Source organism: Anomaloglossus baeobatrachus, chromosome 8 (genome assembly GCF_048569485.1).
Source record: "Anomaloglossus baeobatrachus isolate aAnoBae1 chromosome 8, aAnoBae1.hap1, whole genome shotgun sequence".
Taxonomy (NCBI): domain Eukaryota; kingdom Metazoa; phylum Chordata; class Amphibia; order Anura; family Aromobatidae; genus Anomaloglossus; species Anomaloglossus baeobatrachus.
The window spans coordinates 235,326,582-235,349,170 of NC_134360.1; the positions used below are offsets into that span (position 1 = coordinate 235,326,582).

The following is a 22,589-nucleotide window of genomic DNA, read 5'->3' on the forward strand; positions in this document are numbered from 1 at the left end:
GCTGAGCGGCACAATACAGCGCTTTGCAGAAAAAAAGCAACCTTTTTTTTGCCGCCGGTTGCGTTTTTTCCGCATAGACTTGCATTAGCGCCGTATTGTGCCGCATGGCCTTGCGTTGCGTCTGTTTTTTGCCGGATACGGCATATTTAGCCCATGTGGCGGCCGGATGGAACGTTGCCTGGCACGTTTCTTTGTGCGGCCAAATAAACCGCATAGTGCTGGATACGGCGCGATTTACAATGCAAGCCTATGGACGCCTGATGCGGCGTCCTGCGGCAAAAATCGCATCTGGCCGCCAGATGCGTTTTTTTGCACTGCGCATGCTCAGTATCAAGCTGCATCCGTCAAAAAACGGACCGGCTGCATGGAAAAACTTATGCAACGGATCTGTTTTTTTCGCCGCATCCGTTGCATAGGTTTTTGAGCTGGATTGAGCCGCACTGCAAAAAACGGATGTGTGAAAGCAGCCTTAGGAGCAAAACACATCAGTAAATTTTCCTCCATGTTCATGGTCTCCTCCGCCAGGAAGGAAAAAGTCCATCCTAAAAATACAATATGTTGCATCAGTATGGAAACGTCCAAATTGCGGAATTTCACCAGATTTTGCTGTGGATATGCTGCAGATTTCATTCTTTGCATTTCCGAAAAAAATCTGCAGGACAAAGTTGACATGCTGGGGATGTGAACAGCCCGACCCTGCATGGAAAATCTGCTGCGTATCCAAACCAAAGGGACGTATCCCAATAATCACCACTTGGACATAAAAATAAATCCACAAACCAATACGGGAGATCGGTACTTACTTTGCGACACTCTGACAAGTTCTGTAACACTGAAAACACCTGAAGTCACAAAGCTGTCTTGGAAGCCCAAATGTCCTGCAAAATAGAAACGCAAAAGCAGCAATTAATATTTCAATACGCCGCCTGTTATCTTCCAGCACTTGAAAGACCGCGCATAACTGTATTGATTTTTATAAATGGACACGAATGATAAACACCATAAACAGAGCGCTCGGCCCGGCTGAGTTATTGTGCGGTTTGCGTTTTCAGAAGATTCGAAAAGGGATAAAATATCTGCACCTGGACGACTCCTTAATGCACAGGCAACGTAACAGGAAATGTGGAACAGATAGAGTTTTAATAACTCGTTACCCCGGATAACCCCGAGCGACTGGTAACACATGAGCAGATCAGGGCCGAGGCATCCCCCCTCCAGGAGCGAGCACCCAGATCCTTGATAGATTTAAAGCCCATCTATTAAGTAACATCTGATTGGGATTATCTGGAAACACGTTCCAACCAAACTAAATCGCAAGATCCCGTCTCCCCGTCTGAGGTTACATAAGGGAAATCTCTCTGCAGCAGCTGGTAAACAGCGAGGCTGACCGGCACGAACGCTGCCGCAGAGGGGATCCCACGTTCAACCCCGAATTATGGAGGGAACACATCTGTACCTATACCCTACAATGAGACCTAATATTAGGGAAAAGTGCCCCTCTCAGCAACACCCTCTATACGATAGCATATAAAACAGAAGCTCTGGAGTATAATACAGGCGGTAACTCAGGAGCAGTAATGTATGTACACAGTGACTGCACCAGCAGAATAGGGAGTGCAGCTCTGGAGTATAATACAACATCAGTAATGTAATGTATGTACACAGTGACTGCATCAGCAGAATAGTGAGTGCAGCTCTGGAGTATAATACATCGAGTAACTCAGGATCAGTAATGTAATGTATGTACACAGTGACTGCACCAGCAGAATAGTGAATGCAGCTCTGGAGTATAATACAGGATATAACTCCGGATCAGTACAGGATAAGTAATGTAACGTATGTACACAGTGACTCCACCAGCAGAATAGTGAATGCAGCTCTGGAGTATAATACAGGATATAACTCAGGATCAGTACAGGATAAGTAATGTAATGTATGTACACAGTGACTGCACCAGCAGAATAGTGAATGCAGCTCTGGAGTATAATACAGGATATAACTCAGGATCAGTACAGTATAAGTAATGTAATATATGTACACAGTGACTCCTCCAGCAGAATAGTGAGTGCAGCTCTGGAGTATAATACAGGAGGTAACTTAGGATCAGTACAGGATAAGTAATGTAATGTATGTACACAGTGACTGCACCAGCAGAATAGTGAGTGCAGCTCTGGAGTATAATACAGGATATAACTCCGGATCACTACAGGATAAGTAATGTAATGTATGTACACAGTGACTGCACCAGCAGAATAGTGAATGCAGCTCTGGAGTATAATACAGGATATAACTCAGGATCAGTACAGGATAAGTAATGTAATATATGTACACAGTGACTGCACCAGCAGAATAGTGAGTGCAGCTCTGGAGTATAATATAGGATGTAACTCAGGATCAGTAATGTAATGTATGTACACAGTGACTGCACCAGCAGAATAGTGAGTGCAGCTCTGGAATATAATACAGGAGGTAACTCAGGATCAGTACTGGATTAGTAATGTAATGTATGTACACAGTGACTGCACCAGCAGAATAGCGAGTGCAGCTCTGGAGTATAATACAGGATCAGTACAGGATAAGTAATGTAATGTATATACACAGTGACTGCACCACCAGCAGAATAGTGAGTGCAGCTCTGGAATATAATACAGGATGTAACTCAGGATTAGTAATATAATGTATGTACACAGTGACTCCACCAGCAGAATAGTGAGTGCACCTCTGGAGTATAATACAGGATGTAACTCAGGATCAGTACAGGATAAGTAATGTAATGTATGTACACAGTGACTGCACCAGCAGAATAGTGAGTGCAGCTCTGGAGTATAATACAGGAGGTATCTCAGGATTAATACAGGATAAGTACTATATTAAACACTACTGTGAGCAGTCTGTGAGGCCTAATGTGATATTTGCTGCAACATCTCTGGACTTGTTTTTAAAGGAGCACATGTATTATGGTACATCATTAGTCGTGATTACACAGGAGCTGACAGCAGCGGATTTTGATGATTTGCCCAATTGCAGAACCTTAGAAAGGCCACTAATAACCGTACAGACAGCAGCTGAGGCTGTAACTGGCAGGATTTCTGCACATGGTGCTCAAATTCTATACTGAATAAAATCGAGAACTTTTGATAATTTTGTTTCCATGTTTTCTGCAATTTGCAGATCAGTAGCATGTCTGTCCATCCTGTGATTTCCATAATTCCACATGTTTTTCTTCTTGTTGCATTTTCCATGCTGAGGAGTGTAAATAACAGGACTTGGCTTTCTATGTACATATTACGGTGGTTAGAGGTGGACATACCCTTCCAATCCATGGCATTGGCTTGATAAGGAGAGGACTATGGAGTGGCTGATATCTCATCGTCTTGGCTGCACTAGTAACGCCCCGACTTTCCCTACCAACAAGGCAGACGTCCATTGTGTGGCTTCTAAGACGGCCCAAGTCCAGTGCAAAATGTATTCAAAGAAATCTCAGGAAAGAAGAAAAAAAACCCGTCTTTCCGCAATAAAGAGGAATGAATGATCCCATCCAGAGCATGTCGTGTTCCTACAATGAGGGAACACTTTTAAGACTCTAAATTCATGTAATACAATTCTTGGCCGAATCTTTCCTGTTGAAAAGGCAGAATGGTGGTTATTGAAAAAAAAGAGAAAAGGGGGCAATATTTGACAACTGAAATCAGCATACCCTTTTTAGAGCCGCAGTCATGGATGACTGTCCTCTGACCCCGAGAGATTATGTGAGGATTTCAATAACAACAGCTGGAAGTGGCTAAGTGTGAATAGAAAACTCTGCGCTGCGGCCTCCTACAAAGGGCTCGACAATCCCAGGCCGGAGCTGTGTGTGCGCCGGGAAGGGGTTCCCGGGCCTGGACTAAGAATGGGACTTCTGCAAACCCACAGGTATGCCATGTCGCTGACACATGGGGGATCCAAAGCCGCCACCTTTATTACGAACTCAACTAGGGGTGGCAGTGATATCTGAGGAACCATGAGGAGCACTGGCGGGAACAGAGGAGGCAGACACAATGGAGTTTGAGTATAGATGGTGCCAAGAGAGTGAACAGTTAGCAATCAGCTTTCACCAAAGATATCAATGGAGGCTCATCGTCTCCTTCTTAGGGCAGTAACGTTGCGTATGTGTCCAACATGGCTATCATGGGGGGCACTGAAGAGAGCAGAAAAGGTAGACACAATGTGGTTTCACTATAGCTGGTGCCAAGAGAGCAATCAGCTTTCATTTCACCAAAGAAATTAATGAGGCTCTTCATGTCCTTCTCGGATGGTTCTCAACAGAGGGCAGTAACGTTGCGTGTATGTCCAACATAGCTACTGGGGATGGGGCACTGGAGGGAGCAGAGGAGGCAGACACAATGGGGTTTGGCTATAGATGGTGCCAAGAGAGTGAACAGTCAGCAATCAGCTTTCATTTCACCAAAGATATCAATGGAGGCTCATAGTCTCCTTCTTAGTGCAGTAACGTTGCGTATGTGTCCAACATGGCTATTATGGGGGGCATTGAAGGCAGCAAAAAAGGCAGAAACAATGGGGTTTGACTATACACGGTGCCAAGAGAGCGAACAGTCAGCTTTCATTTCACTTACAGAAATCAATGAAGATCATAGTCTCCTTCTCGGTTGGTTCAACGGAAGGCAGTAACGTTGCGTGTATGTCCAACATGGCTACGGGGGGGAGGGGGGCACTGGAGGGAGCAGAGGATGCAGACACAATGGGGTTTCACTATAGCTGGTGCCAAGAGAGCGAACAGTCAGCAATCAGCTTTCATTTCACCAAAGAAATCAAAGAGGATCATCGTCTCCTTCTCGGTTGGTTCTCAACAGTGGGCAGTAATGTTGCGTCCAACATGGGGTGTCACGATAATGAAGGCTGTACACACACGACCAATCACAGAAACACCCAAATGTTCTGCTGGTCAGTTTGTGGAAGTTCCCCTTTTGGAATGAAGCGGTATACACAGTTTGGTGTGAAGCTGGTGGAGCAGGATCCATTGCCAGTGCCCCACAAAAAAAGACAACTGCACCTTTGAACACTTGTTTTTGTTGCAGACATCCATGAGAAGATTATGAGAAGACCAAGAAAATTGGAAGGAAAGTGATCAAAGCGGACACACGACAGGTGCATCATGTCACCCTGTCTAAAATAGCTGCACCTTTCAGTAAGAAACGGTGGGATTTTTTTGGAAGGGGGGGGGGGGACTCACCTTGTATATTGAGCAAAAGGATCAGGTGAGGTTGTCCATTAGGGTGGTTGTATTGTCTAGTCCAGTGGTTCCCAACCTTTCTGAGCTTGAAAGCCACATTCAGCTCTCGGAGAGGGTCGCGTGCCATGTTCCCGATAGTGACACCCAGAGCCCCCATTGCCGGCATAATGACAGCCCAAGCTTTTCCATAGAAATTACCACACCAAGGCAGTATACCAAGATCCAGGGGTTCCACATGTGGCTCTTGAGACACAAGTTGGGGACCCATGGTCTAGCCTGTGAGGCAAAGCTTGAAGGCAAACAAGAGAAACCAGAGCCCCACCGTGTCCTACAGAAACAGTTTGTGTCCTGGCACCAGTTGTGACGCCAGATATCACCCTGGGCTCTGTAGAAAACCCGCAACGTGCCATATTTGACTCGGACTATGGACCACACAGCTTAAAAAAGCATAAATGCCCATGACACAAAACCTTTAAGAATAAAACTTCTCTGCCTCTTGGAAAATTGTAAGCCACACTTCATAAATGATGTCATCTCCCACAACCGGGCAGAACTTATCTGACCCCAGCCTAAGTCCTGCGTATAGAATAAGAACTGCATTTAATGACATCAGTCCTTCAAGATGTTAAACTGAAATATCAGAAATGTGCAAGTTATAAAAAGAAAAAAATGTAAAAAAAAACAAAAAACAATAAATTTTGCCAGCAACACGAGCTGACAAGGGACTAATTATGCACATTAACGAGCCTGAAATTCCCAGTTCAATTTGAATTTCACTTTCCCGTGTCAGTTTATGCAAACACCACAATCTCACAAAACCTCTCCATTTTCATAAAGCAAAGCCGGCAGAAGAACGGAGTCTGGAGGTGTAATGTAATGGCTGCAGAGCAATGGGGGTGGGGGGCGAAATATACAGATGTGTCCTCCTCATCTTATATCCATAAATGTGTGAAAAGACAGTTTTTTAGTTTTTTGGGGGTTTTTTTGTGATACTCTGTTGGAAGATGTTTATTCTATACGTATCTAAGTGTGCACACCCAGTGGTGGTGAAGGGAATGGCATCTTATCCAGGGTTCTGTTATCATATTGCAAAAATTGCCACATATAAGCCGAGGCACCTAACGTTACCACAAAAGAATGGGAAGACTTATTAACTCGGATATAAGCATTGAGTGGGAAATGCAGCAGCTACTGGTAGTAATGTGCTCATATTGCCTCCTGTAGCAATGTGCCCATATTGCCTCCTGTAGTAATGTGCCCATATTGTCCCCTGTAGTAATGTGCCCATATTGTCCCCTGCAGTAATGTGCCCATATTCTCCCCTGTAGTAATGTGCCCATATTCTCCCCTGCCGTAATGTGCCCATATTCTCCCCTGTAGTAATGTGCCCATATTGTCCCCTGCAGTAATGTGCCCATATTCTCCCCTGTAGTAATGTGCCCATATTGTCCCCTGCCGTAATGTGCCCATATTCTCCCCTGTAGTAATGTGCCCATATTCTCCCCTGTAGTAATGTGCCCATATTCTCCCCTGTAGTAATGTGCCCATATTGTCCCCTGCCGTAATGTGCCCATATTCTCCCCTGTAGTAATGTGCCCATATTGCCCTTTGTAGTAATGTGCCCATATTGCCCTTTGTAGTAATGTGCCCATATTGCCCTCTGTAGTAATGTGCCCATATTGTCACCGGTAGTAATGTGCCCATCCTGTAGTAATGTGCCCATATTGTCCCCGGTAGTAATGTGCCCATTTTGACGCCTGTAGTAATGTCCCCATCCTATAGTAATGTCCTCATTCCGGTCCCCTTCTTGTCCTCTATTATGCCGTAGTTCACATACACAGAAAAAAATATTCTCACCTGTCCCGTGGTGTCCTCATACCTGCTTCTTGAAGACCGCAGGCACATAGATCCCCTTGGTGATCACAGCTGGTATACGGAGCCGCCGCTGTGGTCGTCTTTGCTTTACTTCAGTTGAATGCTTTACGCTGCCACAAATCATTCAAGTGAAGTAAAGCGCTGACAGCAACAGCGGCGGTCCCTGCACCGGCAGTGATCACAGAGTATGCCTGTAGTCCACAAGAAGCAGGTAAGAGGACACCGCAGGAACAGAGGACAGGTGAGAATAATTTTTTTGTGGGACCCTCACTCGAGTATAAGCCTGGGGGGGGTGTTTTCAGCATAAAGAAAATGGGCTGAAAAACTCAAGTATATATGGTAATTATATTTGCATTTTCATAAATTGAAATCCCTAATAGGGAATGTCGCAGACAGATACTGATGACGTAACCTTCGGATGGGTATCATTATTGGATTGGTGTTAGTCTGACTCATGCCACCCCATAGAGGAGACCCCGCTGCAGCCATATGTACAGTGTATGGACGGAGCCGGAACACCACAGCTCCATACACTGCGTAGTGTTCATTCCTATGATCCGCAGATCAGATCCTATTCACTTCAATGGCATCTGAGCTGCTGTACCTGAACCTGATAAATTGAAATTAACTCTCCTGCGGAAGCTTGTGGATATTTTGCAGCTAAACTGCAATACCAGACAAAGCCAGCGCACAGGTGTGGCGCCATTTCATTTTTGTTTTTTAAATTTCGCACAACCCCTTTAAAAAATTTTTCCATTACAGAAGAGTTAAACAAATAAAATGTTAGGTGTAATTACCATTTTACCAATATATCTGTCACTTTCAGACAGGCGGATTTGCCAGGCTTGGCTCCCAGTATATTGAATGCTCAGAGTTTAGATTTGCTTTATGTATAATGCCAAGTGTGCGCTGCCAAACAAGTGCCAATTATAATGTTTGGGAGAGGAAAATGGAAAAAGTGTGAAGACTTTTAGTGCAGAAAATCATTCTAGCAGCAGAAACACCAGGAGGTTACAGTGAAGGGTTTGGACGGGGTCACTCATTAAATCACAGTGACTGCTCCACTACACGATATTGGCTTTTAATGGCAGTGCTGCGAATAGTTGTGTCTGAGCGCTCCAAAAACTGATAGATTTGTGTAATGCCTCTAAATTGCCAAAATTAAAACGGGAAGACATACAGATAAAATAATGTAAATGGCTGCACAGAACAGACAAGCTGAAGACAGATCCGAGGGGTCACCGCTGAGAAGACCCTGAAGAGCCGGGAAATTATTCTCTCTAGTAATGCAAAAATGTCACCGGACTCGCTGCACCCCGGAGGAGCTACGCACATGGCACAGAAAGAGAGGGCTGCAGATGGGTTTGCTACACATAATGTAGTGCCAATATATAGGGATGTATGAAAAACTGCTTAATTATAGACATAAAATTACTACTACAATACTGCCCCCTATGTACAAGAATATAACTACTATAATACTGCCCCAATGTACAAGAATATAACTACTATAATACTGCTCCTATGTATAAGAATATAACTACTATAATACTGCCCCTATGTACAAGAATATAACTACTATAATACTGCTCCTATGTATAAGAATATAACTACTATAATACTGCCCCAATGTACAAGAATATAACTACTATAATACTGCTCCTATGTATAAGAATATAACTACTATAATATTGCCCCTATATAAAAGAATATAACTACTATAATACTGCCCTCTATATACAAGAATATAACTACTATAATGCTGCCCTCTATATACAAGAATATAACTACTATAATACTGCTCCTATATACAAGACTATAACTACTATAATACTGCCCCCTATGTACAAGAATATAACTACTATAATACTGCCCCCTATGTACAAGAATATAACTACTATAATGCTGCCCTCTATATACAAGACTATAACTACTGTAATACTGCCCCCTATGTACAAGAATATAACTACTATAATACTGCCCCCTATGTACAAGAATGTAACTACTAAAATACTGCCCTCTATGTACATGAATACAACTAATAGAATACTGCCCCTATATACAAGAATATAACTACTATAATACTGCCCCTATGTTGAAGAATATATGTACTATAATACTGCCCCTATGTACATTAGAATATAAACTACTATAATACTGCCTCTATGTACAAGAATATTACTATAATGCTGCTTCTATGTACAAGAATATAACTACTATAATGTTGCTCCTATGTACAAGAATATAACTACTATAAAACTGCCCCTATGTACAAGTATATAACTACTATAATACTGCCCCTATGTACAAGAATATAACTACTATAATACTGCTCCTATGTACAAGAATCTAACTACTATAATACTGCCCCTATGTACAAGAATATAACTACTATAATACTGCTCCTATGTACAAGAATCTAACTACTATAATACTGCCCCTATGTACAAGTATATAACTACTATAATACTGCCCCTATGTACAAGTATATAACTACTATAATACTGCCCCTATGTACAAGTATATAACTACTATAATACTGCCCCTATGTACAAGAATATAACTACTATAATACTGCCCCTATGTACAAGAATATAACTACTATAATACTGCTCCTATGTACAAGAATATAACTACTATAATACTGCCCCTATGTACAAGTATATAACTACTATAATACTGCCCCTATGTACAAGTATATAACTACTATAATACTGCCCCTATGTACAAGAATATAACTACTATAATACTGCTCCTATGTACAAGAATATAACTACTATAATACTGCTCCTATGTACAAGAATATAACTATAATACTGCTCCTATGTACAAGAATCTAACTACTATAATACTGCTCCTATGTACAAGAATCTAACTACTATAATATTGCCCCCTATGTACAAGAATATAACTACTATAATACTGCCCCTATGTACAAGAATATAACTACTATAATATTGCCCCTATGTACAAGAATATAACTACTATAATATTGCCCCTATGTACAAGAATATAACTACTATAATATTGCCCCTATGTACAAGAATATAACTACTATAATACTGCCCCTATGTACAAGAATATAACTACTATAATATTGCCCCTATGTACAAGAATATAACTACTATAATATTGCCCCTATGTACAAGAATATAACTACTATAATACTGCCCCTATGTACAAGAATATAACTACTATAATATTGCCCCTATGTACAAGAATATAACTACTATAATATTGCCCCTATGTACAAGAATATAACTACTATAATACTGCCCCTATGTACAAGACTATAACTGCATTATTAATGCTCATGAAAATGTGGGACTAGAAATGTCCCCTTCTCCCCTATGAGGAGCCCTGGGACGTCTGTAGGACCCTCTATAAGCACCTGCTGCCGGCTCCAGTTATCATCTTTCCATATAATGATTTGCAGATTATATTTCGCGCTCTGAAAATCTCCAACAATAACATGCTGTTCTTATGAGCAGTGTTACTGTGTAGTTAGTAAGAAGTCCAAATTAATAGCAGACATATGACAGAACTTTTTTTTTTTTTAGTCTTTGGTGTCTGCTTATAAATGACAACATCTTGGGAACATCAGAGGGTGAAAATTTGTCAAAGCTGAGTTTTTGTTCCAATTGTATTTAGTCTAGATAATGATCTATGAGTGAAAAAGTCTGATTTATGGCCCGATACAATTTATCAGTGCAAGCAAAAGGGAACAAACTATCAGGATAGGAGAGAGCGGTGTCCTGCTTAGGCGCTTGGATAACAGAGGATTGTCTAGACTGGATACAATTGTAACAAGTATTAGGTCATGATTGTTTCTCATCATTTGAGCGTTACCTGGAATTGTCTTCATTCATGGATAGCAAGATCTTGAAACTGGTGAGAGATATTAACACAAAGGACAGAATTCATTAAGGGGATGACCACTACTTGAATGACCCCTTCTCAATCAGTGTTTGCCCAGATTTAAAAAAAAAAAAACGCTTAGGCTATGTGCGCACGTGTGCGTAATTCATGCAGTTACGCTGCGCTTTGCAGCGCAGCGTAACTGCATGCGTCCTGCGTCCCCTGCACAGTCTATGGAGATTGTGCAGGGGCCGTGCGCACGTGGCGTCCTAGAGCGCAGCGCTTCGGCTGCTGCCCAAAGCGCTGCGTTCAAGAAGTGACATGTCACTTCTTCCGTGCGCTTTGCCGGCAGCCCCTGCTCTGTCCATGGCAGGAGCTGCAGGCAGAGCGCATGGAATCGGCTTTTTTTTTTTTCTGCGGACATTTTCTGCAGCGATTTGAAGCGCACGTGTGCTCTTCAGATCGCTGCAGAAATTTCTGCAGGGCTAGTAGGCAACGTGCGCTATAGTCCCCTCCGATGCAGTCGGCGTTGTCGGCACTCACTCTCCCAGGGATCACATAATGCAAGCGCTACACCCAATCAGCGCTGGATTCACTTTTCCCGTTGTCAGACGAATCTAACGTCAAGAGGAAGTCAGAGTTGCGGACGGCCGCCGACCACTTCTTGATGTCTGATATCTATGAAGGTGCGGAGAGAGAAGCCAGAGCCAATTGCGTGCGGGGCTTCACGCGAACCCTGGGGCAGCAAGTGCCGACACTGCTGATGCGGCACTGGAGAAGAGTGTCAGCGTTGTAATTTTATAGGAGGCAAACACGATGATTGAGAAGGCGTTGTCCAAGTAGTGGATAGCCCCTTTAAGGATGGCATGTCATCCAATTCTCTCCAATGTGAGAACTTAATTTCTCCATCCTCTGTGTCGGCTCATAGCAAACCGCACTTGGACGTCATCTGAGTGCAGTCAAATGATTTCCACGCACCCACCCAGCCTGCGCATAAAAGTGTAGACTTTTCACCCGGGTAAAGGCATTTTGGTTGCAACCCAGCAAAGTGAGAAATGCCTTGATGCTGGCTGCTGGGCTCACATGAAACTGTCCTTTTTTATGAGCTGTGTCTCAATTTTTAAATGCATTTCCTTAGCAGTAATGCATGTCCAAATTCCTATATTCAATCTTTGCATACTTTAAGATTACAGAGTGCAGCTGTATATTGGTTAGAGTATATTTAATATTCAGTTTGCACCTGTTCACATTTATCTGTTTGGAAGTGCTGTCAGTTTTCTCATTTTAGATTATAGGGTCATGCCTTCTGACTGAGCACTCCTTCACACCAGCTTAAGTACATTTTTATTTTTTTATTAGCAGGTTCCTCCCCCCCCCCCATAAACTGCAGGCTTTTCAGCCCAGGTAAAGGCATATAGGTTGCGACCCAGCAAAGTGAAAAGCGCCTTGACAATGGCTGTTGGGTTCACGTAAAACTGTCCTTTTTTATGCGCTGTGTCTCAATTTTTACACTTTTTTCCTTAGCAGTAATGCAGATCCAAATTGTTATATTTCATATCTGAATATCTTAGCATCTCAGAGTGCAGCTATTTATTTGTTAGAGTATATTTCATGTTCAGTTTGTACCTGTAAACATTTATCTGTTTGGAAGTGCTGTCAGTTTTCTCATTTTAGATTATAGGGTCATGACTTATAACTGAACATTCCTTCACACCAACTTAAGGACATTTTTATTTTTTTATTAGCAGGATCCTGATCCTGCAGGCTTTTTAGCCCGGGTAGACACATATAGGTAGAGACCCAGCAAGAGAGATACCCCTCGATACTGGGCTCATATAAAACCAGCCTTTCTTTTTTGCACTAAGTGTCTCAATTTTTAAATTTATTTCTTTAGCAGTAATGCAGATCCAAATTCTTATATTCCATATCTGCATACCTTAGCATCTCAGAGTGCAGTTATTTATTTGTTAGAGTACATTTCGTGTTCAGTTTGCACCTGTTCACACTTGTCTGTTAGGAAGTGTCATCAGTTTTCTAATTTTTTTTTTCTGCATGGGTGCCTATCATCTGATTACCGGAAGCACCCCCCGCCATTCTGCGATTTCTTTCTCATGATGTATTGCTGATCAGCAATACCCAACAGTATACCAATGGGTCGAGTACTACACAATACGCTCGTGTGGGCAAGTCCTAAGGCTTTTACTCATATAAAGTGTAACGTAATACATTTTGTGCAAATATTTGAATGTTCTTTTATTTTTTTCAATTAGATATGAACGCTTCACTTTTCCAAAATGTGGGAGTGGCTTAGCTAGCTAGAGGTGTGTGGCCTACTAAGGCCTTAACAGATTTTATGCTAGAAATTGTTGGAGATGTACAGAAAGTCCAAGATGTCCCAAAGGCTATGCCTCTCGATACATTCGGTGCATCTAGTCTGATTTAACTACTGGTGTACATAGATGGAAAAAGGCCCCTGTGCAAGAACAGTAAATGGGCCCTTTAATGTAAAGTACCTCATCATAATGATAATAATTTTTATTATTATAGCACCATTTATGCCATGGCGCTTTACATGTGAACAGAGGAATACATAATAGGAACAAGTACAATAATCATAAACAATACAAGGCACAGACTGGTACAGGAGGAGAGAGGTCCCTGCCCGTGAGGAGGAGAGAGGATCCTGCCCGCGAGGAGGAGAGAGGATCCTGCCCGCGAGGAGGAGAGAGGATCCTGTCCGCAAGGAGGAGAGAGGAGCCTGCCTGCGAGGAGGAGAGAGGTCCCTGCCCACGAGGAGGAGAGAGGATCCTGCTCGCGAGGAGGAGAGAGGACCCTGTCCGCAAGGAGGAGAGAGGAGCCTGCCCGCGAGGAGGAGAGAGGTCCCTGCCCGCGAGGAAGAGAGAGGACCCTGCCCGCGAGGAAGAGAGAGGACCCTGCCCGCAAAGAGGAGAGAGGACCCTGCCCGTAAGGAGGAGAGAGGGCCCTGCCCGCGAGGAGAAGAGAGGATCCTGCTCGCGAGGAGGAGAGAGGACCCTGTCTGCGAGGAGGAGAGAGGTCCCTGCCCGCGAGGAGGAGAGAGGTCCCTGCCCGCGAGGAACAGAGAGGTCCCTGCCCGCGAGGAACAGAGAGGTCCCTGCCCGCGAGGAAGAGAGAGGTCCCTGCCCGCGAGGAAGAGAGAGGTCCCTGCCCGCGAGGAGGAGAGAGGACCCTGCCCGCGAAGAGGAGAAAGGATCCTGCCCGCAAGGAGAAGAGCGAATCCTGCCATGAGGGCTCACAGTCTACAAGGGATGGGTGACAACAGAGTATGCACAATGCACAATTCTACCTGCTTTGGAGTTAGTAATGAGCCCCTTACCTCTGAAGTCTCGGATATGTCCGCTACCTAGTTTCACACATCAGTGATTCATGGTCCAGATTGGCCATGAGATGCCTGACAAGTATGACTATAAAGGGCTCGTTCACATGACCGTATACATATGGCGAGTGCCATCTGATGTTTTGCAAGATAGTACTAGGACCACTGTTATTCTTTGGGGCAGTGAAGATTAGCGATTTTTTTTCTCATGCTGGTTCGTTGCATGATGGAATTTGCAACACAAATCAGATGGTGCGCACCCATTCAAGTTTATGGGTGCGTGGAAATCATGGGACTGCATTCGGAAGACTCACAGAACGGAGAAGGAGACATTTTGTTCTCCATCTTCTATGATTCTCTCATGCAATCACACTAAGCTGAGACTTGCATCGGAGTGTCATTACCATAATGGATCCGATTCTCTCACATTAGAGAACATACGCTCGTGTGACCCCCGGACTAACGCTGCAACCAATCCAGACATCGCGGTCCATACTCGGACCAGGAATGCCGGGTTTCTTCTTAAGACTTGCGTATCAAAGTAGATTAGAAATTTGCAAACCATTCATTATATGATCATTATGATTCCTTTACACTATACTGAAATATTCCATTGATAATGGTCTACACCTGTGTATCAGGATATGACGCATTATATCCACTGCACATAAAATCCTCGGCCCGCCAGTGTGACCCCAGTATACATCCTTTCACATAGGGCGAAGAATGTATATGTGGAAACAACGTCAAGACACCTGTTTGAGATGCCAGTCCAATCGCATCTTCTAAGCGGTCCGTCCAGGGACAGCTGGGGCTCGTCAGACGCGGGGTCATTCTGTATTACAATGAGAAATATACAGAACATCCCAACAGCTGAGCAATAAATCTCGATCCGGCTACAGAGAGCGCGAATGACGAGTTACAGAATGTATGCAGAGCCCCATGCCGGAAGGCTGCCCTGCGACTATACCCACACAGACACGTTACCTATATATTTATATACTCACTGTTTACATCATCTTTACTGCAAATATCCGCCTGGTGGACACACAATCGCTTTTGGATTGCATATGCACCAAGTGATTAAAGTGACCTCATATCACCCCGGCCGCTCAGGTTACATGATACAGAGGTAATGAGAGGCTAAATCACTTTCTGCATTTCTCGCAAGCAATAAGTCTGAAGCTCCAGGGCTCAATGTCCGGTCAGGGACCACCTGTCAGCGTGGAATAAAAAATATACAATGTGGCAAACCTGAACATGATACTATAAAGATCGCTCTGATGCTCTGACTACTTGTACAAGTAGAAAATATATCTATATATATATGTATATATTATATAGAGAGATATCTATCTATATCTCTATATATATATATATATATCTATATATATATATATATATATCTATATCTCTCTCTCTATATATATATATATATATATATATATATATATATATATATATATATCTATATATATATATATATAGATATCTATATCTCTCTCTCTCTATATATATATATATATATATATATCTGTATATATATCTATATATATCTATATATATATCTATATATCTATATATATATAGATAATATCTATCTATATATCTATCTATCTATCTATCTATCTATCTATCTATCTATCTATCTATCTATCTATCTATCTATCTATCTATATATATCTATCTATCTATCTATCTATCTATCTATCTATATAGATATATATATATATATATATATATATCTATATATATATTTATATATTTTACAGACACCGGAAATAAACAAATACAGTAACCGCAGTGCCAAGCTATCAGCTGGGAGTAATGGGGGGCTACACAAACAGTATTAGGCTATGTTCACACAGAGTTCTCTGCAGTAAAAAAAGGCTCCAAAATACTAGGGGGGGGCGGTAGCGAAAAAAGAAGAGAATTTTTTTTTTACTTTTTATATCTCACAATCCACTACAGCTTTGAGACACCCTTAATTATATAGACAATCATCTTGGCTATATCATACTTAAATGTGACTACTTAGCATATGATCAGTTATAGATTCTTGTCATGTCACTGCATGGTTAACTGTTTAGCTCTTAAAAATCTGCATGTAAAATGTAATTATTTACTAGTATTTTGTTAAGTCTCCTTTGGCGTTCACCTCTCCTGAATCATTCTGGTCTCTCCATCATATTCCAGCATGTCTCCACTGAAATCTGCTCAGGAGTCTCTTCTCCACGTCCCCAGTGTTGGTGTATACTGGTCAGGTCTCTTCTCCACATTCCCAGTATTGGTGTATACTGGTCAGGTCTCTTCTCCACGTTCCCAGTGTTGGTGTATACTGGTTAGGTCTCTTCTCCACGTTCCCATTGTTGGTATATACTGGTCAGGTCTCTTCTCCATGTTCCCAGTGTTGGTGTATACTGGTCAGGTCTCTTCTCCATGTTCCCAGTGTTGGTATATACTGGTCCGGTCTCTTCTCCACGTTCCCAGTGTTGGTGTATACTGGTCAGGTCTCTTCTCCATGTTCCCAGTGTTGGTGTATTCTGGTCAGGTCTCTTCTCCACGTTCCCAGTGTTGGTGTTTACTGGTCAGGTCTCTTCTCCACATTCCCAGGGTTGGAGTATACTGGTCCGGTCTCTTCTCCACGTTCCCAGTGTTGGAGTATACTGGTCAGATCTCTTCTCCACGTTCCCAGTGTTGGTGTATGCTGGTCAGGTCTCTTCTCCACGTTCCCAGTGTTGGTGGATACTGGTCAGGTCTCTTCTCCACGTTCCCAGTGTTGGTGTATACTGGTCAGATCTCTTCTCCACGTTCCCAGTGTTGGTATTGGTCGGGTCTCTTCTCCACGTCCCCAGTGTTGGTGTATACTGGTCAGGTCTCTTCTCCACGTTCCCAGTGTTGGTATATACTGGTCCGGTCTCTTCTCCACGTTCCCAGTGTTGGTATTGGTCGGGTCTCTTCTCCACGTCCCCAGTGTTGGTGTATACTGGTCAGGTCTCTTCTCCCCGTTCCCAGTGTTGGTGTATACTGGTCAGGTCTCTTCTCCACGTTCCCAGTGTTGGTGTATACTGGCCAGGTATCTTCTCCACGTTCCCAGTGTTGGTGTATACTGGTCAGGTCTCTTCTCCACATTCCCAGTGTTGGTGTATACTGGTCAGGTTTCTTCTCCACGTTCCCAGTGTTGGTGTATACTGGTCACTCTCTTGGGGACGTATACAGCTTTTTCTTCACCCACAAGTAATGGATTAGGTTGAGGTCTGGGGACTGTGAGGACAGTTCAGCTGCTCTACTTCATTGTCATTGAGCCATTTCTTCCCTAATCTCGCCGTATACTTTGGGTCGTTGTCCTGCTGGAACACTATGTTGTCCTTTTCATACCCATAGTAACCGAGTGTATGAAGTAACTCGTCTTGTAGGATCCTCACATATAGCTCAACATTGAGACCACCATCCATCCTGGTCAAGTATCCAACGCCTTTGGCTGTAAACACTGCCATATCATCAGACTTCCTCCACCGAACTGCACAGCTCCTTCAGTTTCTCGATCTGTTCGCCCCTTTTTCCCTTGTTTCTTCCAGATCCATTTCCCCCCATCAGAGTCGTCTATTGAATATCATCTCATCGCTCCAGATCACCTGTTTCCAATCTTCTACTTTTTGTACTTCTGTACAATCTTGAGCTGACTCATCTTATGATGATATTGAAGTCTCGGCTTCTTCGCCTTTTTTTCGGGCCACCATTCCAGACTTGTGTAACGCACGTCGCTCGGTGCTTGCATGTATGCCTATGATCTCACTATTATGGAGCAGACGAGCCGCCTCCATTGCCAGGTGTCTCCAGATCTGATAGACCTTGTGATGAGGCGACTTGTTCACTTGGATATTTTGCCTGGACGTCACCTGTTGGCTTTTGAATGGATGGACGGACTTAATTTCTTGTTTTTCCAACTGTCATGGCCTCACAAGATGCAGTTTGATAATTTTCTTAGCCCAGAGACCGCTATCAATGAGCCGGATGATGGGGTTTCTCTTTTCTTCATGGCTGCTCCTCTATTCACACCAATGACCTTTCACTTGGGAATCATCCTAATAACACACTGAGCTATTAGGGAATGTGAAAACAGGTTGTAATTTGTAGTATACAGAAAGAAAAAGAGCAAAACAGTAACAATGCAGTGACAGGACAAGAATCTGAATAACTAATCATATGCTAAATAGTTGGAACTGAAATTTATGTATGAGATAGCCAAAATGATTGTCTATAAAATGAAAAAAAACTCAGCTGTGAAAAGTATTAGATCTGTACAGAATGTACAAGAATGTTTATATTCAAAGCTGATCCAGAAATGATACATGTATATATGAGATTATTAGAAGTATGTTAACTGAACTATAAAAATCAGAAGTAGATTTTGCTGCAAATTAATTGCAAATTCTTTATTGAACTCATCACAAAATCCACAACTTATATGTGGTCCTATGGATGAATTGCAAAGACGAAATCTGTAGCAGAAATATATGTGCTGTGGACTAAAAATGAACTATCCAGATCAGTTTCTGCTGCTGATTTTTAGAATCTGGGAGGAAAATTCATAGCACATCTGAGAACACATCCAACCCCCCTGTATAATTAAAAACGTAAAAAATAATAATAAAAAAATGTCCATCTGACTCAAGTTTATTAGGGGTGCGCGCTCCAGCAAAACCCCATGTTTGACCCTTTGGCCTCGCAGCTCGGGTGGTCAGGGCTGAGTTGCGGTCTCGCTCTTTTGCTGGCTGCATCATTGACAAGAATTCTCTACAGCTGCCAGTTAATGTTCTTTAATTCTCAGCCCCATGATGATTCCCGACAAGACCCTGCTAACTATGTAAAACTATGCTGATGAGTGAACCGGCTACACAGGGGTCTACTAAGAGCTGAACTGTGCATTAACGGCTCAGACCACAAGTGCATCTGAACAGTAAATTGCAGCTAAATTATGTATCCAGCCCCGAAAGGCGAGTGTTGTATCCACTGCGCAGCAGGTGTCTGCAGCGCGTCTCCATCCATTACCAGGCTCCACCAGCAAAGAAGCTATTGACCAGACCTCTCCGGCACACTACCACCGGCCATCAGGAAGAACATGGGGGTTACCTACGTAAGGGAATATATTAACCCTTACAAGGTTTTCATCATCCATTACCAGGCTCCACCAGCAAAGAAGCTATTGACCAGACCTCTCCGGCACACTACCATCGGCCATCAGGAAGAACATGGGGGTTACCTACGTAAGGGAATATATTAACCCATACAAACTTTTAAAGGGTCCGCTTTAAATTTCTGAAAAGGAAATACCCTTTCGACTTCAATCTACTATTTGAACATAAGTCGAGATGTATCAGAATTGCTGTGGATTTGTGGTGCAGAATTTGCACCGTAAATCCAAGGGGGATTTTCAAAAAAGAGGAAAAATAGGAGCAAATTGCAAAAAAAAGTCATGTACAGGGTAGGTTGACACGATCGTCTTTTGGGTCTATGTGCCGTCCGGGAAAAGATGGACAGCACTAGTAACCCACGGGGTAGGGGTAAACTGAATACTAGTCGCCGGGCCGGTGATGTCGGGTTAGGGGGATGTCACGGGTGGCCCTTGCCCGGTTTCGTGGCCCCGAGGTGTACAATAAAAGGGAGGATGGGATGATGGAGGTTGAGGAAGTAGTAGTTGTCTCGTGACGCCACCTGCGGTATGCGGCCAGAGATTAGCCGCCGCTGCGGTCGCTGTCCTCTGGGGCGGATGGTGTTGCAGCTAGGATAGTTCAGCTTCCCGCAGGTGAATCTAGGCCCCAGGGAGGATAATGGTGGTAGTAGTGGCGCAGGGCGCCGGCAATGAAGGACAGGCATGGCAGTTGCGGTTCCAGGTTTTTACTCACTGTCCTTTGGTTGCCCGGGGGTACCGGTCTCTGCCGTGATGGCTCCAGCCGACCCCGGATCCTTCAGAGGTCAGTACCGGTGCAGTAGTCTGTAGGCCCTTCCCTCTTGCGCCTTTTGTATTGGATCCCCATGGCCTTAAGCTACTTGGGGACCCTGGTTCTTGTAGTTCAGCTCCCGTCCCGTGTGCAGGTGGCGCGGATTCGCTATGGGGCCTATCTGTATCACGACTTCGGACCCTATGTGCCACTGTGCTCTGGGATAAGTGGTGGCCAGAGAGACGTGGAATCCCCCTGTCCGGCAGATTCTGGTGGTCCAACGTAGAGTATGTTGCACTCTAGGGCCCTGCACCCTGCACATCCCCAATTCCGAAGGAGCAATGAAGTTCTCCCCTCAGCAACCAATTTGTTCTCTTTTGCCCTACAGGAGCTACCGGTGAACCGCTCCTGTCCTGTTCCCTTCCGGAACTCGACTCCTCTTCTGTGTGTTTGGCTCCTACTTCCCCCTGGTGGCTGCTCCTCCCCTGAGTCCCTGTCGCTAGTGGGTGGATGCCCCAGTGTTTGGTTAGCAACCTTAAGACCCGACCCTAGCCCAGTCCCCGATGGGGAGGGCAACCTACTGTAAGCATTGAATGTAATGTGTGTGATGCCTACACCGACCTCCTCCGTACCCGGGATAAGTACCGCACCTTAAGTGAGGTGCAGTACCCTGTGGCGACTGAAGCCTCAGGGGTGCCACAGTAGCACCAATGTTATTCAATGGGGCACTGCAAAGGAGCATGTGAAAAAAACATTGAGGCGCACTAATTTCTTCCATAGGTTGCATCACACTCGCCCATTCAAGTCTATGGCTGTTCAGAAAACAAAAGAAACCAAAATGGAACATGTATATAGCATTCATATTTTTATATAATAATAATTTAAACTGAGGAAATTCTAAATAATCTTTTTGTTTTTACATTACTAATTTACAAGAACAGATGACAAGGGAGAGAAAAAAAATGAAATATTCTGGATGAAACGGTGACAATTTTTTATATACTTTTATCAAAATCTACACTGAAACACGCATGTAATGCAAGGAGACTTGGAAATTATACAACATATTAAAAGGGGGTGTCTCAGGTTCTTAAATAGGTAAAATGTGAAAGTGCTTCTAAAAACCAGCAGCATTGTAATTTATCTTCCATTAAGTATCCTCTTTGTTATCAAGAACAGAGGGATTTTTAATTCTATAGTGTATTGCTCATTGCTTAGGTAACCGGCCACTCTGCAGTCTCAGGGTAGCCGGTTAACTAGGTAGGAAGCGCACACCACATATATGCTCTATGTTATAGACTATGCTCCTACCCCTACTAAATCTGCCCAATTTCATAGCTCCTGAGTTACTCCCATCCTGCTGAGGCAAAGCTACTTCTGTTAGCGCTGTTGGTCATGTGCTCAATGGTTGTGCCACTAATCCGAAATATCAATTTTCAGGAGCGGATCACCTCCAGTGAAGCAGGAAGATGGGATTGGTCTAAATCTGAGGACAGAACATTGGAACAACTCTTTAAGAGTATATTCACGGGTCACCAAAACAGAAAAAAACCCTTGAGGCTGCACTTGGATTTCCGAAGGGCATGTGTAGTGGAGTTCGAAATGTCAATTCTCAGGAGCAGATCACCTCCAGGAAAGCAGGAAGATGGGATTGGTGTGAATCTGAAGACAGAACATTAGAACAACCCTTTAAGGGTACGTTCACAGGTCAGCAAAACAGACTGATTATTTCTAAGAAAAACTCTGAGGCTGCCTTTGGAATTCTGAAGAGCATGGGCTCTGGATGTGCAGAAGATTCACGTGAGTATTAGCCCCACTATTATTCTATGGGGCTAATTCATGTCGAAACATAACCATCTCCCCAAAAATATTCCACCCGGATTATTGCTACTGCATTTAGCTTGGGTATGTGTGATACCCAATTTTCCATGCATGGTCCACTGTGCTAAATCCATTAAGTGTGAACAGTTCCTTAACTAGCTGCAGGACAAGAATTGAATCTGCAATAGATGCAAAAAAATGGTAGAGTATGAGGCTCTATATGAAGTGAAAGCTGCACACCAATTCAGAGAAATATGAATAAGCATTACTACTCTATGATACATAAGGAATGAAAAATACAATTAGCCATATGAAAAATTGAAAAAATTTGATATGTGACATTGCATAACTGCTGAGGATTGTTTGGAAAACAACAACAACAAAAAAAGATATTTAGCTAATGTATTGATCAATTCATTACTGCCCCATAACCACTTCACAGTAATCTTTCATATAGATTGTGTATATTTTGGCTAGCACCCTTGTTATGATCAGGAACCATGGAAGA

The 22,589-nt window shown here is 43.2% G+C and overlaps 1 protein-coding gene across 17 annotated transcripts in view; it reads right to left on the reverse strand.

The window, feature by feature from the left end:
• NFIA (nuclear factor I A) overlaps positions 1-22,589 on the reverse strand; it is a 413,057-nt gene that overhangs the window by 159,165 nt on the left and 231,303 nt on the right. For all 17 annotated transcript variants that reach the window (XM_075320390.1, XM_075320398.1, XM_075320397.1 and 14 more), the window contains exon 4: positions 804-878. In XM_075320390.1, coding sequence (XP_075176505.1) covers positions 804-878 — 75 coding nt within the window. The remainder of the gene's footprint in view (positions 1-803; positions 879-22,589) is intronic.